This window comes from Tenrec ecaudatus, chromosome 13, assembly GCF_050624435.1.
Source record: "Tenrec ecaudatus isolate mTenEca1 chromosome 13, mTenEca1.hap1, whole genome shotgun sequence".
Lineage (NCBI taxonomy): Eukaryota > Metazoa > Chordata > Mammalia > Afrosoricida > Tenrecidae > Tenrec > Tenrec ecaudatus.
The window spans coordinates 29,426,059-29,443,234 of record NC_134542.1 but is presented as its reverse complement, the minus strand read 5'-3'; the positions used below and the strand labels follow the sequence as shown (position 1 = coordinate 29,443,234).

At 38.1% G+C, this 17,176-nt stretch overlaps 1 protein-coding gene across 27 annotated transcripts in view; it reads left to right on the top strand.

Moving 5' to 3' along the window:
- Nucleotides 1-17,176, top strand: part of MAP2 (microtubule associated protein 2) — an 81,135-nt gene that overhangs the window by 44,504 nt on the left and 19,455 nt on the right. For 22 of the 27 annotated variants that reach the window (XM_075529591.1, XM_075529589.1, XM_075529579.1 and 19 more), the window contains 2 exons: nt 2,578-2,722; nt 8,954-9,294. In XM_075529591.1, the coding sequence (XP_075385706.1) occupies nt 2,578-2,722; nt 8,954-9,294 (486 nt within the window). Of the gene's footprint in view, nt 1-1,798; nt 1,970-2,577; nt 2,723-8,953; nt 9,295-17,176 lie in introns of all 27 variants that reach the window. The other 5 variants (XM_075529581.1, XM_075529584.1, XM_075529580.1 and 2 more) reach the window with 1 other exon arrangement.

Sequence of the window (17,176 nt, the reverse complement as noted above, 5' to 3'; positions counted from 1 at the left end):
ATATAAATCAATTTACTGGGGCTCATACAACTCTTATCACAATCCATACATACATCAATTGAGTAAAGCACCCATATACATCCGTTGCCCTTATCATTCTCAAAATTTGCCTTCTACTTGGGTTCCTGGAATCAGCTCATTTTCCTTTCTAATCTTAAAAAATATTTAATGAGATTTCCTTCTCAATGCCCTCAGTTCTTTAGGGCTGGATGAAATGGCGGCTGCTATCATTTACAAATGTGGCTTATCCTTGATGGAGCTTATGCTGGGAAATACAGTGGTTTGTTTTTATTTGTTGTTGTTTTTTTAATTTTTACCTCTAGCTCTTTGCTTCTCAAACTTTTTAAAATCGCTTCATAGTATCTCTTAGGAAACAACCATATCTTGGGTATAAATATGTGCATGAGCACAGTGTGAATGTTATTTCCCAAAACATTCTATAACTGGAACCTCAGAGTGACATGTGTTAGTCTGGGTACTTTAGAGAAACAAACTCACAGAAACTCATATGTGTAAGAGAGAGTTTTATATAAAGGGTGAATGCACATCAAAAAACATCCCAACCCAGTGCTGCCCGAGCCCACAAATTCATTAACCCATATGTCCGACATCAATCCACAATGTTCTCCTCAATCTCACAAAACACACACTATGACACCAACGGCAGGAGGAAAGCCGAATCAGTGAACATGTCAGCATCTCAGTGCTGGCAGGGGTCTCCATACGGCTGCTCCAGCACCTAGGGCTACATCAGGGAAGATCCATGTGGTTTCTCCTCGGGGATGTCTTGCAAGAAATGAGCCTTTCCAGCTGAAGCAGGGAACTGCCTAAGGCAGCTGCACCCTGGTCAGACCATCACAAAGCAAGAGACCCAAGAACTAGAAAGGTGAGGCTCACTGAGCCATTTATCCCTCCACCCTTCAATTAACCCCACATGTGTTTATGGGCTAGGTTGACACAATAACTACCTCATGACCCTAGCTTATTGCAGAAACTAGAACACCTTGAAATTGTGGTCCCTTCCTAAGCAAGTCATTATTTAAAAACAAATGGCCACCTCAACCTCAGAGGGTTTGCAATGGATCTACTCACCCATAGTAGTCCACACCATAGTTACTGCTATAATTTTCTGCTTCGACTTCAAACTCTGGCCCTGGATGTCCACAGTGGGAGGTTTCAGCACTACCCTCCTTCTCAGAAAGGGCCTCTCTTGCTCTTTCATAGGGTGAATTACAGCATTATTATCTTTGATCGTTTCTTCTGCTTCTCTAAACACAATTATAAACTGGCAGATTTCTACATCAAATGATCCATTTTGTCTTAGAATTTCACAAAGCCAGTTCGTTCCACCTTATATATGCAATGTTTGTCATTCTTCCATTCTTTCACCTATTCATTCTTGTGACCCACCATTTACTCTACAAATAGATACTGTGGCACTGTGAAGGACCAAGCATAAACCTTCAAAACATGTGGAAGAAAGGGAGATCAAAAAGTATGGAAGCCTGGTATAGACCTGATGAATATGAAGTCAAATCATTTATCATTAGCTGTGTTTTTATGTGGCAGGCATTTTTACCTGAGTAGTCTTAAGTTAGTTGCAGCTAAAAAGTGTTCTGTGAAAGTGTCTTGTTCTCACATAAATATCCATCTCTGTCGTTAATTATAACCATTTATCATTGTGTTCTTATGAAAATCAGATGTTTAATTTCCTATATGTTTATGCTTCATTTATTTTCTTTTTATTTCATCTTTCGGTTCATGTTGTATGTTTTTGTTTGTTTTCTTTCATGGCTAGAATCCTACCTTGTCAAAGATTCCTGCCTTGCAGGGTAGCACAAAGTCCCCAAGGTGCAGCCCAGCTTGCCCTAGCCTGACTGAAAGGGCTACGTTTTCTGACAGTTTTCTCATACAGCCCAACCCCGCAGGCTCCACAGACCGCTTACCATACTCAGACTCAGGGAACAAGGTAAGGCTCCAGGTCAATGGAAGGGGCATAAAACAATCCTGTTTGGAGGTTACAGGAAATATTTCAGGAAATGCACATGCAAGTAAATACTTAGTCCTAAAATATACGAGCCGTGACCCATATGCCCAATATAAAACTATTAAAAATTAAATGTGCACATAGCTATTAACAATCAAACCAATAAATAATATATCAAAAGTGTGTCCCTGTATAGAGAAATACTATCCAAGATTAATATATTACTCTTTTTATTTGCCTGTGAAATTTAAAATATATACTAATTGAATTATATATTATATAGATGATATTTCATAATATATCATATTTATATGATTTTATATAACTAGTTATATATTGTAGTTGTGAGATTATGTGTAACCTAATAATACTTCACTATTATTTGGTTATATATAATAGTTTGGACTTGGATACTTGAGAAAATAAGTTATGAAGTGCAAAAAGTTTACAAGGATGTAAAATATACTAATGTTCTTTAACATGAACACATCTATCATAACCAGCGAGGCGGGGGGGTCAGAGCAATGTGATCCGTTGTATAACTAAAATAAAGATTCCCAAGAACACAGATTCTCCTTTCTCTCCCTCAGGATGGTGTGACCAGGAGTCCAGAGAAGCGCTCGGCTTTGCCCAGACCGTCCTCCATCCTCCCCCCTCGGCGAGGAGTGTCTGGAGACAGAGAGGAGAATTCCTTCTCTCTCAACAGTCCCCTCTCTTCAGCACGACGGACCACTAGTAGGTTTCTCCTGACGTGTCTTTTCTTGATATCACTTTCAACGTGTTTCGTGGAATAGAATTTACTATGTTTTGAAGTCTCGTATCATTTCAGTAAAATATATTATGAACAAAATATATTTGTTTTAAGAATCACAAACTCCAAACCATAGGTATAGCCAAACTACCTAACTGTTTTGGTCAAAATTTACTGATGGAGGACATGGGTGTGTATCACCATGTTGCATATTAAATTGTTGTTGCTGTCTGCCAGCAAGTCAACTGCCCGTGAACGGTAACCTCATGAACAAGAGGATGACAGGATGAGATGATGATTCATTGATTTTGATTGACAGGTTTTCTGAAGGAGATAGTCAGGCCTTTCCCCATAGTTTGTTTTAGACTGGGGTCTCTTCTAACACCTGACAACATGCAAGTCTCCATGGATACACGTGGTGGCTGTGCTGTGGTGCACTGGCCGATTTCAGCCTGGTCTCCCTCATGGAAAGGGAGACTGGAATGATAACTGAGACTTCTAAAGTGAACTAGAGACATATTGAAACCATAGATATGTTCATGGATCTGGGGCTTGCACTTGATTGTAGCCCAAGCTAGAGATGGTTTTTTCTTATGACGTGGCCCTGCTCTATGCTCGAACTCGTGAAGAGATCGCTGCAGATATGGGTGCTACGCCAAGGCAGGCGAAGAAACCCAATGGTGCCCAGCCATCAGAAAGAATAGTGCCTGGGGACGTAAAGGCTTACTTAAAACAAGTAGGCATCTAAGTGAGACGTCAACCAAGTCCATATGGAAGAAGCATACTAGTCTGTGTGATTCAATGATGACAAATACTAATATCCAAATCTGAAGGAGGGGATGGTATTAGAGGTTAAATTTGAATACCTCACATACAAAAGGCAATGTATGACTGTGGGAACTCAGAATCCATTTGCAAGGTCCCTACATGGATTAAGCCTCTGATGAATTCGATCATTTGATCATTTGATCTCTGTTTTGACCCATTTTAAACTTGTTCTAGTTTTTAATATATCCTGGTTTTGTTTCCTCAATTAGAGTTTTTATTTCTCTGGTTTATTTTCTTATCATCATTGGGGTTGGGGGTTGTGTATGTGTGTGTGTGTGTCTGTGTACATGTGTGTGTACATGTGTGTTTTCAAAAATTTGAGGACCAGGATAAGTGAAGTTATGGAGACAGTAGTAGCTGGATTAGGGGATTAATGGGGGCGGGAATTGGAGGGAAGTAGGGAGCTAATAACGAATACAAGTGGGAAGAAAATGTTCTGGAACTGATTGTAAAGATTATTGTACAGCTATCTTTAATATGACTGACTATAGAAGTATATGATACGTCAACCATATGTCAGTAAAACGGCATTAATAAAAGAAAGAATTCTACCACTAAACCACACTACCCTCATGGATTCAATAAGAGTAAGTACTTTTTCTCAGAATATGCTTTCTGTCTTGTTTTGAAGATCAGTGCAAAAAATAAAATTCTAAAGAAATAATTAATAGAGAGAGCCAGTCATCAGGAGCTTTTAAAATATACATCAAATATAAGCTTTTATTTTGCTATAATTCCAAATTCTGAAGTCAAACTGGAGAGTAAACAATCAGAACCTAGAATCATAGTTAATTTGTGAGTCTGTATTCTAAATGAGGCTGCCAGTGTAACATGTTCTATGTAATAGCTTTTATTTATTTTGATTGATGGCCTCTGATGAACTGATTGGCAATTACCCTTATAGTTTGTGTATAGGATGCTAATTATTGCCCATTTAATATTTCATGATAGTAAAAGTCTATCTAGTAACACATGGATTGAAATTAATTTCATAATATTTCACTGTTAAAATAGAATTACTACCATTTATTAAACACATGGGTTCTCCATGAGGCCAAATCAAGTTAAGACAAATTGAGCACATATAGATATTCAGTTCTGAAGATACATTATGTCACTTCTTTAACAATGCTGAAGGCTGTATATTAATGACCTTATTCAATCTATTAATGAGATTAACTAATTTTAGATAAAATAACGTGTCCAGTAGTAAACAGAAAATGGTTGAATTTGGTTTTCTGCACTCTGATATTTCTGCTCTTAATATGTTTTCTGGGTTTATTTGGAGACAATTTGGAGACATAGAGAATGTCTGTGTGGATTTACATGGAGAGCAACACTTACCTCCTTTAAGAGCCGTTGGTTTGCCATTTAAGTGCCACCATCATTTAAGACTCCGAGACCCTAGGGGACAGAATAAAGTTGCTTCCGTGTGTGTGTGTTTGGACGGAAAATCTTTATGGGAGTAGAAAGCTTCTTGTTTCTCCATGGAGCGACTGGCAGTTTCAAGCTGCTGACATTCCAGTTAGCAACCCAACACATAGTCCACTCTGTCACCCGTGCTCCATGGCAGTGAGTAATATAGCAGGTCATTTAAGAACAAAATAATAGGAGTTATTACTGTTGTCACCTGATGGTTGATCTTGCCATTTCCTTTTTTTTATTTAATGATACTTGACCCATTTCAAATGTGACTGTTTTGCATGACCCTTCAATAGTGTTTCTTGTCTACAGTGAACGTGCTTTGTTAAAAAATCCAGTGATTGTCCCTGTAAGATTTAGTTTCATCGTGTCTTGGCATTCCTTTGATGATGAACGAGGGCATCTTGAAATCACTAAAGTTCTTTCCTAAGTTGCATTTATTTATGTATTTATATTGGTGGTGGTGGTGAGAACATACATGGCATTTCCCAATTCAACCGCTTCCACCTGCACAATCCAGCAGCGTGGACCCCAATCCAGTGACATTCACCTCTTTGAGTTGGACCGCCATCTCAGACTCCTTTTCTGAATGCTGTTCCTCCCTCATTTACATAGGCTCCCTGCCCCCTTGAGGTTCCTGTCCATCTTTCAAGTCGCTATTGTCAGTTTGACCCCAGGTAGATAGTTCTTACAAGATCTTAATGCTCAAGGCTCAATGCCAGCAAGTCACTTCTGACTCATGATGGCCCATAGGATGGAGTGGAACTGCCCCGGTTGGCTTCCAAGGGTGCCACTCTTTGAAGAGTATAGAGAGCTCACCCTTCTCCCTCAGAGCCCCCAATCAACTGACATACCTGTGATAAGTGGAGATTAAAAATATCGCCATATATCCAGAGTTGGAATTGGCCATTAGAAATAACTCCAGGGATGATGAGACAAAGCACGCTCTTAAAGGCGCTGTGTGCCCCCAAAGGAACGTGTTGACTTGTGCTTATATTTGTGACTAGGGAATCAAATGGAGTTTCTCCATGAATGCACAAGTTCACACCACTGCACTCTGCATTGTAAAATGTTTGTTCACGTTCTGAGTCACTTCTGTTTGGACTTTTACTTTACGTATGATCACAACTTTATTTCACTGTCCTAACAGGTGGTGAACGTACTGTTCCTCTGGTAACCTAAGGACAAAGGGTCTGTTTTAGCTCTAAGCTGCATTAGCTAAAAAGCACAAAGGCGATTAGAAGAGCAAACGATTTGCCCACTCCTTTCCTATCATCTCCTTAGCCGCAGGTGGAATGTTCTGGCATTTTGTTCGACAGTTGACAAGATTTAAAGGAACCAATTCTGAGCCAAAAGTTACTTTTTCCAGAAAGGAAAGAAAGATATTTTCGTTGAGAATTTGACAACTAGGAGCACAGTTTCATATAAAACTGGTAGATATTTTAAATGTTTTTAGTATCTAATATTTAACCTCATCAGGAAACACTTCAATGTATCCTTTTGACAACTAGAGGAAATTATATTATACTAATATTCGATCGGATCTGTTGCACTCCAGCGTGGAGGCCCTAGTCCTTATGATTGTTGCTCATTTTTCGGACATAACATAAATCCTTCATCCTTTACTTTTCTAGAACCTAAGACAATTTTCTGCAGGTGTGGAAGTGACTCATACCTTAATAAAATGGTATTTCTCTCAATAGAGATTGTTTTCTACATTTTTAATATTGGTTAAGCTCAATCCCCACAAAGAAAGAAAATCTCAGCAGACTTCTAATAAAAGCTAAATCCAATTCCTTTCATTAAAAAAACGTGTATATTTTTAGCACTACTGAGATTAGGCCCCATGATAGGCCATACAAATATGCATAGATCTTTCACCAAAAAGATCTGACAAAGTCAAAGGTCAAGTCATAAAGCAATCATTTGAAAAATAAAGTAGATTTCCTGAGAAAATGTTCAGAAAGACAGAGTGTCAGACTCACATCTACATTCTAACAATTGGGCCAGAACAGCCCAGCGGCAGGGAAGCTGCAAAGAGCCCAGTTAAATGTGCTGATGATCCGGGGCTGGACAGGCCATACTTGTGGACATCAATAAACCTCACAGAAAGAACACTAATTTATCACTTTAATCTTCTCGGGTCCCATTTCATACGACCCACTGAAGGGTGTTTGTTTGACCTTGTGTCAAAAGATCAACCGGACCGAGGGCAATCAATGGTCACTACATGAACACTGTCCACTGGACGAGGAAGAAAATCTGTCCTGTATCTCTGGGAGAGTGAACCTAGATGAATGAGTATGATTACATTGCCCGTGGGTTGCAATTATGTAAGCAGCTTTCTTGAGCGCACCCCATGTACATATCTAAACAAAAACAAAATGCCCCATTTCAGGAAGTTCTATTTTCAACTAGTGATGAGTGACTTAAGATGCCCTTATCATTCCTTTGGCCCCTTGGTGGTGCGATGGTTAAGAGCTTGCCTACTAACTGAAAGGCTGGTGGTTCAAAGCTGCCCAGCTGCTCTGCAGTACCAAGGACATTCTGTCCCTGTGAAGATTCCAGCATTGAAATCCTTAAAGTTCCCCATTCACCCAGGGGTCCACTACAATAGAAATTGCCTTGATGCTTCTTAGCTACAACACCATCCCTTCTATCACATTGGTTTTAACAAGAATGAGCTCTACCTTTTCCTCGATAATATATCTAGAAGATCCATTGACGTTATATAATATACATATTTAGGGATAAAAATCATGTGTTTTTTTCTATAAAATGTAAGAAAGTTGAAAAGTTTCTATAATATATGTATACAATATAAACAAGTATCCTGTTGGGTTTGCTTATTTATTAAATGAAGATGGACTTATAAAAGTGCTTTGAATATTTAGATATTAAAATATTTTTATATGGCCATTCATTCCAAAAAGCACTAGAAATGTCTTTCAGAATGCTTACATTTTAAAAAGTGAGAGAAGTGCAGGATAGCAATGAGGAAAAGAAATAAATTCATGTGGAAATGTCCTACGTAACTGACATGGATGGATTATTGCTTTGACTCTGACATGCCAAACTAGTGATAAAAGCAGAGGAAAAAGCAAAATCATATGCAAGATTTCTCACATGTATGTAGCCTACATGGCTACAGAATTCCAGTTCTCAAGAGAAGAGAGGGAGGTTTTGCTATTAAAAACTGAGAGAATGTTTCTTAAAAGGCACATAGAGACGATATAAACTCATTCCCATTCCAACTTATAGTGACCCTGCAGGGCGGAGCGGAACTGCCCCCGTGGGTTTCAGAGTCTGAAACTCTATGGGAGTAGAAAGCTCCAGCTTTCTCCTTCAGAAGCAGTTGGTGGCTTTGAACTGCTGTACCTTACCATTAGCAGCGCACTCTACACCTCCAGGGCTCCTCCAGTAAAAGACATAGTCGGACAAGATATTACAAGGTATGAAGCCCCTTTAATAAACACTCACCGCGCTCCTCAAGGGAAGCTAAGCAACAAATATTGAAATGAAATTTAATAAATACCATCTACACAGGCAAAACCTAAGGGACCTAAATTATGCCTCAACATTGGGGATCCTCTTGAATCTCTAAGGAGTGGGGAAATGCACATAGCATCTAATGAAGTCTCTTTTTCAATTAAAGACCAATCCATATGTCTAGAGGAGCGCATGAGTAGAAAGCCATTTCAGACATGTTTGTATGGCTTTTAAGGAGAATAACCAGGTTTATCTTTGGGTTGAGAGCAACACAGTCTGAATAAATCTAGATTATGAAAGAAAAGAGGTTCTTAGCCGTTTGAGTGTTCGTTTTAGAATCCATATGTATTTGTAAATGCTTTAGGAGCGCAATGCATTGAGTTCTAGGAACCTATGAGAACAGAGATGCCTTGAGGAGAGTTTTCTAATGCTGGGGGATTTTTGCTTTGTTTTGTTTGTTTGTTTGTTCATTACAGGGTCAGAGCCAATTCGCAGAGCAGGAAAAAGTGGCACCTCAACACCCACTACCCCTGGATCAACTGCCATCACTCCTGGCACACCACCAAGTTACTCTTCTCGCACACCAGGCACTCCTGGCACCCCCAGCTACCCGAGGACCCCACATACACCTGGGACCCCCAAATCTGGCATCCTGGTGCCCAGTGAGAAGAAAGTTGCCATCATCCGTACTCCTCCCAAATCTCCAGCTACTCCTAAGCAGCTTCGACTTATTAACCAACCACTGCCAGACCTGAAGAATGTCAAGTCCAAAATCGGATCGACTGAAAATATCAAATACCAGCCTAAAGGTGGACAGGTAAGGATCACTTGAGCACATATTTGTTGCCATAACTAAAATCCTGTTAATTAAGTATTATCTTGATGTCTTGACTTGCAAATATTATACGCAAAGTGTACTTAAAAGGGAGGTTGGATATAGTAAAGGGTTATTGGTGATGCTTGTTAGATAAGAATTATGACTTTATCTAAAAAGGCTGACCTTTAAATTACAATGAAAAACACATGTCATGGCCACTCTTTCTGGCTATTATTTGATAAAAACTAATTTAACCATATGAGAGAATTATTCAGTCAGTTGATTTCTAATAGATCTTTGAAATTGCCTCTCTTACTTTGTGGATTTTAATTTAAGATATGAAAGTTGTATTACTGACATGAATTCTAATTTTCATTGTAGATCCTGATCACTAGCCATTTAACTCTTTTTTCGTGTATATACTTTTATATCTTCTTCCTCTTCGCCTAGGATGTTCTGTGGCATCTTCTTTGCCTCATCTTCTTATCTAAAATCAAATTTCTAGCTAATTTCAAGTAAGCATAGTAAACAAAGTCAGTGTTCACTGATTAAAACAAACCAACCTAAAACAGCTCCTTAATGTCTCAGGATTTCTATTTAAGATTAGTTTTATTGAATGAAATTATTATTTAAGTTCTATCTTGAAACCCTTAACTTCAGCTTCAGAGAAATAGTCACATCTTTTCTTTAACCTTCAGACTTTGGATTCTACCTTTGACTGACTTGTGACGTAGACCTTGCTTACACATTGCTCATCTGCTCTTGTCAATGAATAGATAAAAGGGGCAAAACTATTTTTGAAAGGAAGAAGCAGCAACTTACTTTGTACATGAACAAACGTATTATATACCCATTCTACACCAAAAAAATACTCCTTTATTTTTTACCCTTGATATCTTTCCTACCTCTCTTCCTCTTGGCTCTTCAACCACTGATTTCTGATTGTGCACAATCTTAGTAATCCATAACAGAGATGCCACAAATGGGTGACTCTAAAAAATGAATTTAATCTCTCACAATTTAAGAGTCTCCTAGTCCAAATTCAGTGGACGCTCTTGAGAAAGACATTCTCTTTCTTTCGCCTTGGAAGAAAGTCCTTGTCTCCTTTCAATGCTCTTGGACACAATGTTTCTTGGAAATTCCCATGTGTCTTGGCATCAATCTCCCCTGGGTTTAGGAGGATCATCACACAGGAACCTGCAGGCCGAAGGACATTTCTCGCTCTGCGTTCTTGGTTGTAGTCTGGTCTGTCTTTTGTACGCATTTTCCCTGTTGTGTTTCATAAGATTAAAGGTATATCTCAAACTTGATTAAGGGCGATTACTTGAGTATGAGTTGGATTTGAGTCAACCTCTCACTTTCAAGCCTGTGTCTCACTTAGCAGACAGAAGTTAGGAATGAAAACACGTCACAAAGTAAAGGACAATTCACAAATGACAGCCAGAAAAGTACACAGAAAAAAAAATTCAAATTCTACCAAATCTACAATTATAATTCCTTCCAGTAAAATGAAAATGTTTTAGAAATGATGATGCCAACATATGTACAAATAAATGTGCTTGATACAATTGATGTATGGATTATTATAAGAGCCCCCGCCCCAAAATGACTTACTAAAATAAAATGATAAAAAAATTTTAATTAAAAAAAAGGTACATGAGAAAGTCTCTCCACCTTTGCTTCTAAAGAGTTTTCTGGTTGTGATTCTTCCAGAGTGGTTTGTTCTTTGGGCAGTCTAGGCTACTGCCAACAGTCGTTGCCAGCATTGTAATTATAGTGCATCAATTCTTTTAAAAAATAGAAAATAAAATAAAATTACAATTCCCAAATCTCAAAATAGTCTTTTCTTCATCAGAATTTTACACACCCCAAAAAGAAAATGTTTAATTGAGCTCTTAGAAATATCTAAATATTATATTGTTTTTATATCTATACATAAATTATTTAAAAGAGTAAAGTGAATAAAATCAATTTAGTATCAATTTGAAAGTATATCACTTTCACTATTGTTAAATTAGCTTTAAAACAAACTAATTGTGTATGCTATCAGAATAATTCTCAATTTAAAAATATGGCCACTCCGGTGTATGTTTCTTAACGTGATGTAGGATTTACTTGCTTTTTGTCTGGAAAGTATTGATATAGAAGAATGTGTTTTTCTGGGGAATCACAGGAGAATGTATATTCTATTTCATTGAAACTAAAAATGTGTTTTTTAATGGAAAAATATTGATATAATTTACTGAGAAATTTAAAATATTTTATTTTATTCAAATGGTCCTTAAGTTTATGGAGGTAAAATATAGTTTTTGTTTCAACTTTGCAGAAATCTTAAAGATTATACTAATGAAAAATATGAAGTTGTTCATTGTCTCTACGTCTTTATCTAAGGAGATTCAAGCTGATGGTGTTTCTGTGTCTAACTTTAGTTACCTTCTACTCTATTTGGCCCATAAAATTAATAGAAAGATGTCATCGTAATTTGAGGTGGGCTAATACCGCCTTAGAAATCATAGTAGTTAAAGATGAGTCAAAATGCATGACATAACAATTACAAGAAGAACAAAAATGTCTTTGAAATCAGAGTACAATTTGAAGGAAAAAAAGGTCTGTTCTCATTAAGACCAATGTTCATTTGTGTAAAGTAGCCTGCATCTGTTCTGGATGCAGATGCATACAGAAAAAATCCGAAAAGAGTCATGTTATGAAGGGGCATCATTAGAGAATTTGGTGGTATCTAACCCATACAAGAATTGGAAGGAAAATATAAATAAAAACAATATATATCTTGCAAACTCAAAAATTTCCTGATTATTTGTTGCCTTTATATACACACTTGCTCCTAATCGAGCATTTACTGCTTTTATATACACACACACTTATAAAAATGTATATATGTATGTTTGTGTGTGTGTATGGGCCCTGGTGGTGGTGTCTAGTAAGCACTGGGCAGCTAACCCACAAGCCCCTCCACAAGAAAAAAATTTAGTCTATCCGCTCCAATAAAGATTTATAGCCTCAGAAACCCTATATAGGGCCTCTAAGAGCTGGAATCAACTCAAAGGCAGTGGGTTTGGGACTGGGTATATGAAATTTTATATGTGGTATATGTATATATATATACATGTGTATGTATTTGTGTAAAACCAGTAAATGTTCAAAATGTTTAATGCACATATAAATGTGTTTGTGTGTACATATATACATGTGTATGTACATATATACATGTGTGTACACATGTATGCATGCATATATAGGCTTCCAAACGTGTATAGAAAAATTCCACTGTATTTTAATTGCATTTTCGCTCAAGGTTTTTGAAGTCCCCTTGTGTATATATGTTTTTTCTTGCAATCATTCTCTCTTCTATTGAAGTCAAATTTTCAACTGGCAGAGAGGTTCAATTCAGTGCCTCGGTTCATTGAGGCAGATAAATGTCTAATGGAATAGATAAACTAGCTGAAGACTTGAGGAGCTTTACTGAATGCAATGAATTTCATCTGTTCAGCCTAAATATACGTCCATTCAACCAGAAAGAACACAGGCACCTGTGGGCTCACCACAGATAGTGAGTTTGCACCATTTAACTTGAGACTTAGGTAAGACTATCTCTAGCTGGATCCCAATCTACAGGACATCCAAATTTCAGAATAATTAATGCTAACTTCACAAGGACACAGTGTTGGGGTTAAAAGAGGTAGGAAAATTTCTCTAAATCAGAGGCATAAAAAAATAAAAAGGCAACAACTCAACAAATAGTGCTTTTTACCTTGTCTGTCTATGGATCAAGATTTTCACTGCACTTTGATTTATGAGGAATATTCTTTTGTAGTTGACTGACCTGGCTCCGCATAATGTCTTTCAGGTTATCCGTATTATGAAGTGTTTCACAGATCCATCCTTATTCCTTCATATTGCATAGTATGTGGGCTACCCCCTGCCAAAAACGGAGTTTTATTTTTCAAAGCCCTTTATTTAATTTTTTTTAACAAAACAAGCTTATCCCCTTCAAAGTACACTCCATTAAATGTAATATATTTGTCAAATCTGCCATTCCATTCTTGGAAACATTTTTTTCAAACTCATCTGTTTAGATAGCTGACAGCACCTCCCTCGTTTTTTTGTTGTTCGCCTCTTCTCTGTTGTCACATCATTGTCCTTTCATGCCCCTCTGATTTAGCGGAACTAAAAAGCAGTCACACAGAGTGAGGTCACATGAGTAAGATGTATGGGGCAAGAGAAGCATGCTGGGGTTTTTTGCCAAAAATGGGTGCACTGAGATAGCTGCCTGAGCAGGTGCATTGTCGTGGTGCCAAAACCAATCCCTACTCTGCCTGCCACAAATCGGGCCTTTTTTGTTACACAATCTTTTCAGAACCTCTAAATAGGAAGCCCGATTAACAGTCTGACCTGGTGGAACAAACTCCAAATTCATTATCCCCCCTCACATCACATCCATTTTTTTAGGGTACCCCTCATATTCCTTTTGTGAGTGTGTGTACCATAGTTTGTTGATCCATTTTCCCCTAACTAGGTCCTGAGCTTGTTTCAATCCTGCTGATATTGTGAATAGCACTATGATGAACCTGGGTGTGCATTTATTTATTCATGTCTTATTTTTGCTTCATGCCGCTGAATGTAATCCTCATAATAGAACATTGTTGCTTCCCTGTTTCCTGCTGCCAGTCCGCTTTCTTTCCTAACTATCCAGCCTACTGGACTTTTCCTTGGGCTAAAGCTCCCCTTTTGATCCCAAATTATTGTTCTTAGGAGCGCATGCCTTCCTAGTGTTAATTCTACTGTGTTTTGTAGTTCCCTCTTACAGACCTGTCTATTGTGTCGCTGAAAACTGAGCTAAAGGGGTGAATTTAGTCCCAGGCTTGATGGGTGACTAAATGGGGGTTCCACCAGTCTATCTGACCAGCAAGGCTGGGAATTTTTTTTTATGATCTTGAGTTTTGTTGCCCATTTTTCTCTCACCTTCTCCAGGGATCCCTTTCAGAGCAGTCAGTGGTGGTAGCTGAGCACCATCTAGTTCTTCTGGTCTCAACTTTCTGGACGCTGAGGTTTGCATAGTTCATTAGCCCATTGAGCTAATGTTTCCATAGGGCTAAAATTTTACTCACTCTCCTTCCTCCTAGAGACCAATCGCTGCATCTTAAACAGCTACTAGCAAACTTTTAAGAGCCAAGGTATTACCTACCAAAGTGGAATTTCAAACATTGTCGGGTCCTGAGTCCCAGGCCCAGCAACTCGTTCCTTCAAGGTGTCACATTATAGCTAAGAAGGTTTCATAACGTTGCCCCCTGTATGCGCTACGGTATTCTTATATGTCTTTGCAGCTTATGTAAACATATCTGTTTAAATATCTCCTGCCAAACCTGTACCTATTCATGGGTATAGTCCCAGTCTCCTCCTCACACCTGTTTAGTGTATATCTGTCTTTGCATCGCTCATGGATTATTGTTATTGCAGAATTGTTTAAATTTACTCTGATACATTTTGAGAGGAGTTTGTTTCCTGGTCGCTGTGTTGGGCCATGTTGACTAGATAAACAATTCCAGAGAGACACACACATATATATAAGAAAGAGCTTTAAATCAAAGAGTAATTGTATATTAAAGAAACATCCCAGGCTTGTCCAGATCAAGTCTGTAAGTCCAATATTATCCTAGAAGACAAATACTAGTCCATAAACCCTTCTTAAGATTCACACAAAACATGCATGATGCAAAATGCAGGAAGATCACAGGCCAGTGGGTGCAAAGTCTTGTGCATCAAGTGGCTGTGGAAGCATCTCCAGGGCAGGGCTCAGCAAGTCTCTCGTGTGACTTGGCAACAGGAAGATGAAGGCAGAGAGGAAGTTCCCAGAATCCTCCTGAGAAGGCCATGCCCACAAGGGGGCATCATCAGGCTGTGACCTGATTGATAGGTTAGACTCCACCCCTACACTTATTTATCAAGTTGACATAAATTATATAACTACCATAGTTCTCACCATTAAAATTAGGAAGACCAGTAGAGAAAACACAATTTTCTCGAGTATGTCCCTGAAAGAGTTGAAAGCTAATAGTGAGGTGGCTTCCCGGAGGTTCTTATTTATAGCTTGTAAGAGAAGTCGATGGACCATGACCTCCTGGCTCAAGATTATGGCCGCTTTAGGCGAGTCCTTCATGGCCCAGAGAAAAGGCACGGTAAATGTCCTTTATATCATGAACTTTGCAGAGGCTTGTCCATCTACTCTTTCCCCAGGCCAAGTGGCTCTCGCATCTTTTAGATAGATTGACAGTCAGGCAAAGAGACAGTCAGGACCAAGAAATCAAGAATATAGCATGTATTTCCCTGAAGGTTAAGAAATAAATAAAGCAACTTTCTCTCTCCCCGTTCTCCATAAAAGTAAGAGATGTTGAAAGTCATATATATGGGATATCAGGTTTTAGGCCAGCCTCTCTTTTTGACCCAATCAGAAACAGAAATCTTCACAGTATCTTCTTCTTACATAAAGCACTTCTAATATTATTCTTTGATGGCTGAGCTACAATGTCAAAGTCTTTAATTTGTGTATAATGAATAATTAATTGCCCGGCTATGAAGTAGCTCATTTTATCTTAATCATTTTTGTTTGTTGTAATTGTAGTTGAACAATGTAAAATAGCAATTTTACTTAGCATTTCCTTCATGATAAGGTTTGATCACATTAGGACTAAAATCTGAGAAATCAAAAATTTCACATTATGTAAATCAACTTAATGAAAATAACTTGGTTATATTAACAGACTTTGTAAAAGTTTGAGTCATTAAACTTAGAAATCTAAGATGTAATTGTTTATATCAGATATTTTTATATTCTCTGTTTAAAAAATCATTTTTTAATCAAGGATTTAAAATGTAGCATTGGGCTGATATATACATTGTCAGCAGTTCAAAACCATCAACCACTCTGTGAGAGAAGGACTGGGCTTTCTACTACAATAAAAAGTTACATTCTCTGAAACCCGCAGGGGGTCGCTCTGAGGCAGCACTGACTCAATGACAATGTGAACTTCAAAATTTGTGTAGATAATGACAAAAATAAACAAGGAAATATGAATTCTAAACCCAATCTTTATTTTTAAAGTAACACTTTTTCTAGTTCCCCAGAAGCTAAAAGTTACCATTTAGTAATTCAGTCATGCAATTAGCAAGATTTATTGAGCATCTACTATAGGTTCTAGGTACTGTGCATATAATTAAACAAAACAAACATAAACTCCTCTCTTATGATTTAAATTTTGGGAAGGAGAACAATTAAACAAAACATATTAAAAATATGTATTATATAAGAAAGTGGTAAATATAAGGGGCCCAGGGGAATAAAGCTGAAGAAGGTGAATAGGATATGTGGAGGAAAGATTGAAGTTTTGACGGAGCAGCCAGGAAAGACCTGAGAAGTTGGTATTTGAATAAAGTTGTGAAGGAAGTGAAGGAGCAAGCCAGCTGGCTAACTGGAAGATGAATATCCCAAACAGAAGGAAACACCAGTGCCGGAGTCCTGCGGTAGAAGTTCGCCTGATATGTTTCAGGAACCGCACGGTGGTCAAATAGAGCGTTCAGCCTAGAATTATTTTCATCATTGAGTTATTGCTATGATCATTACCCCACCACCACTATCAAGTATTCATGGACTCAGAGTACTTAATACTATCTAGTAAAATCTCTAAGAAGCATCTTCTTTTCCCTCTTTCCCCTCGCCCTCTCTGCAGAACGTGGGTCCCAGTGGCCCACAGTGGGGTATGCATGGAGGGGTAGCTAACAGGTCTGTGATCCCAACTCATCAGCTGTTCCACAGGAAAAAATCAGGGCTCTGCTCCCATAGAGAGTCACAGTCTAGGAACCCTATGGA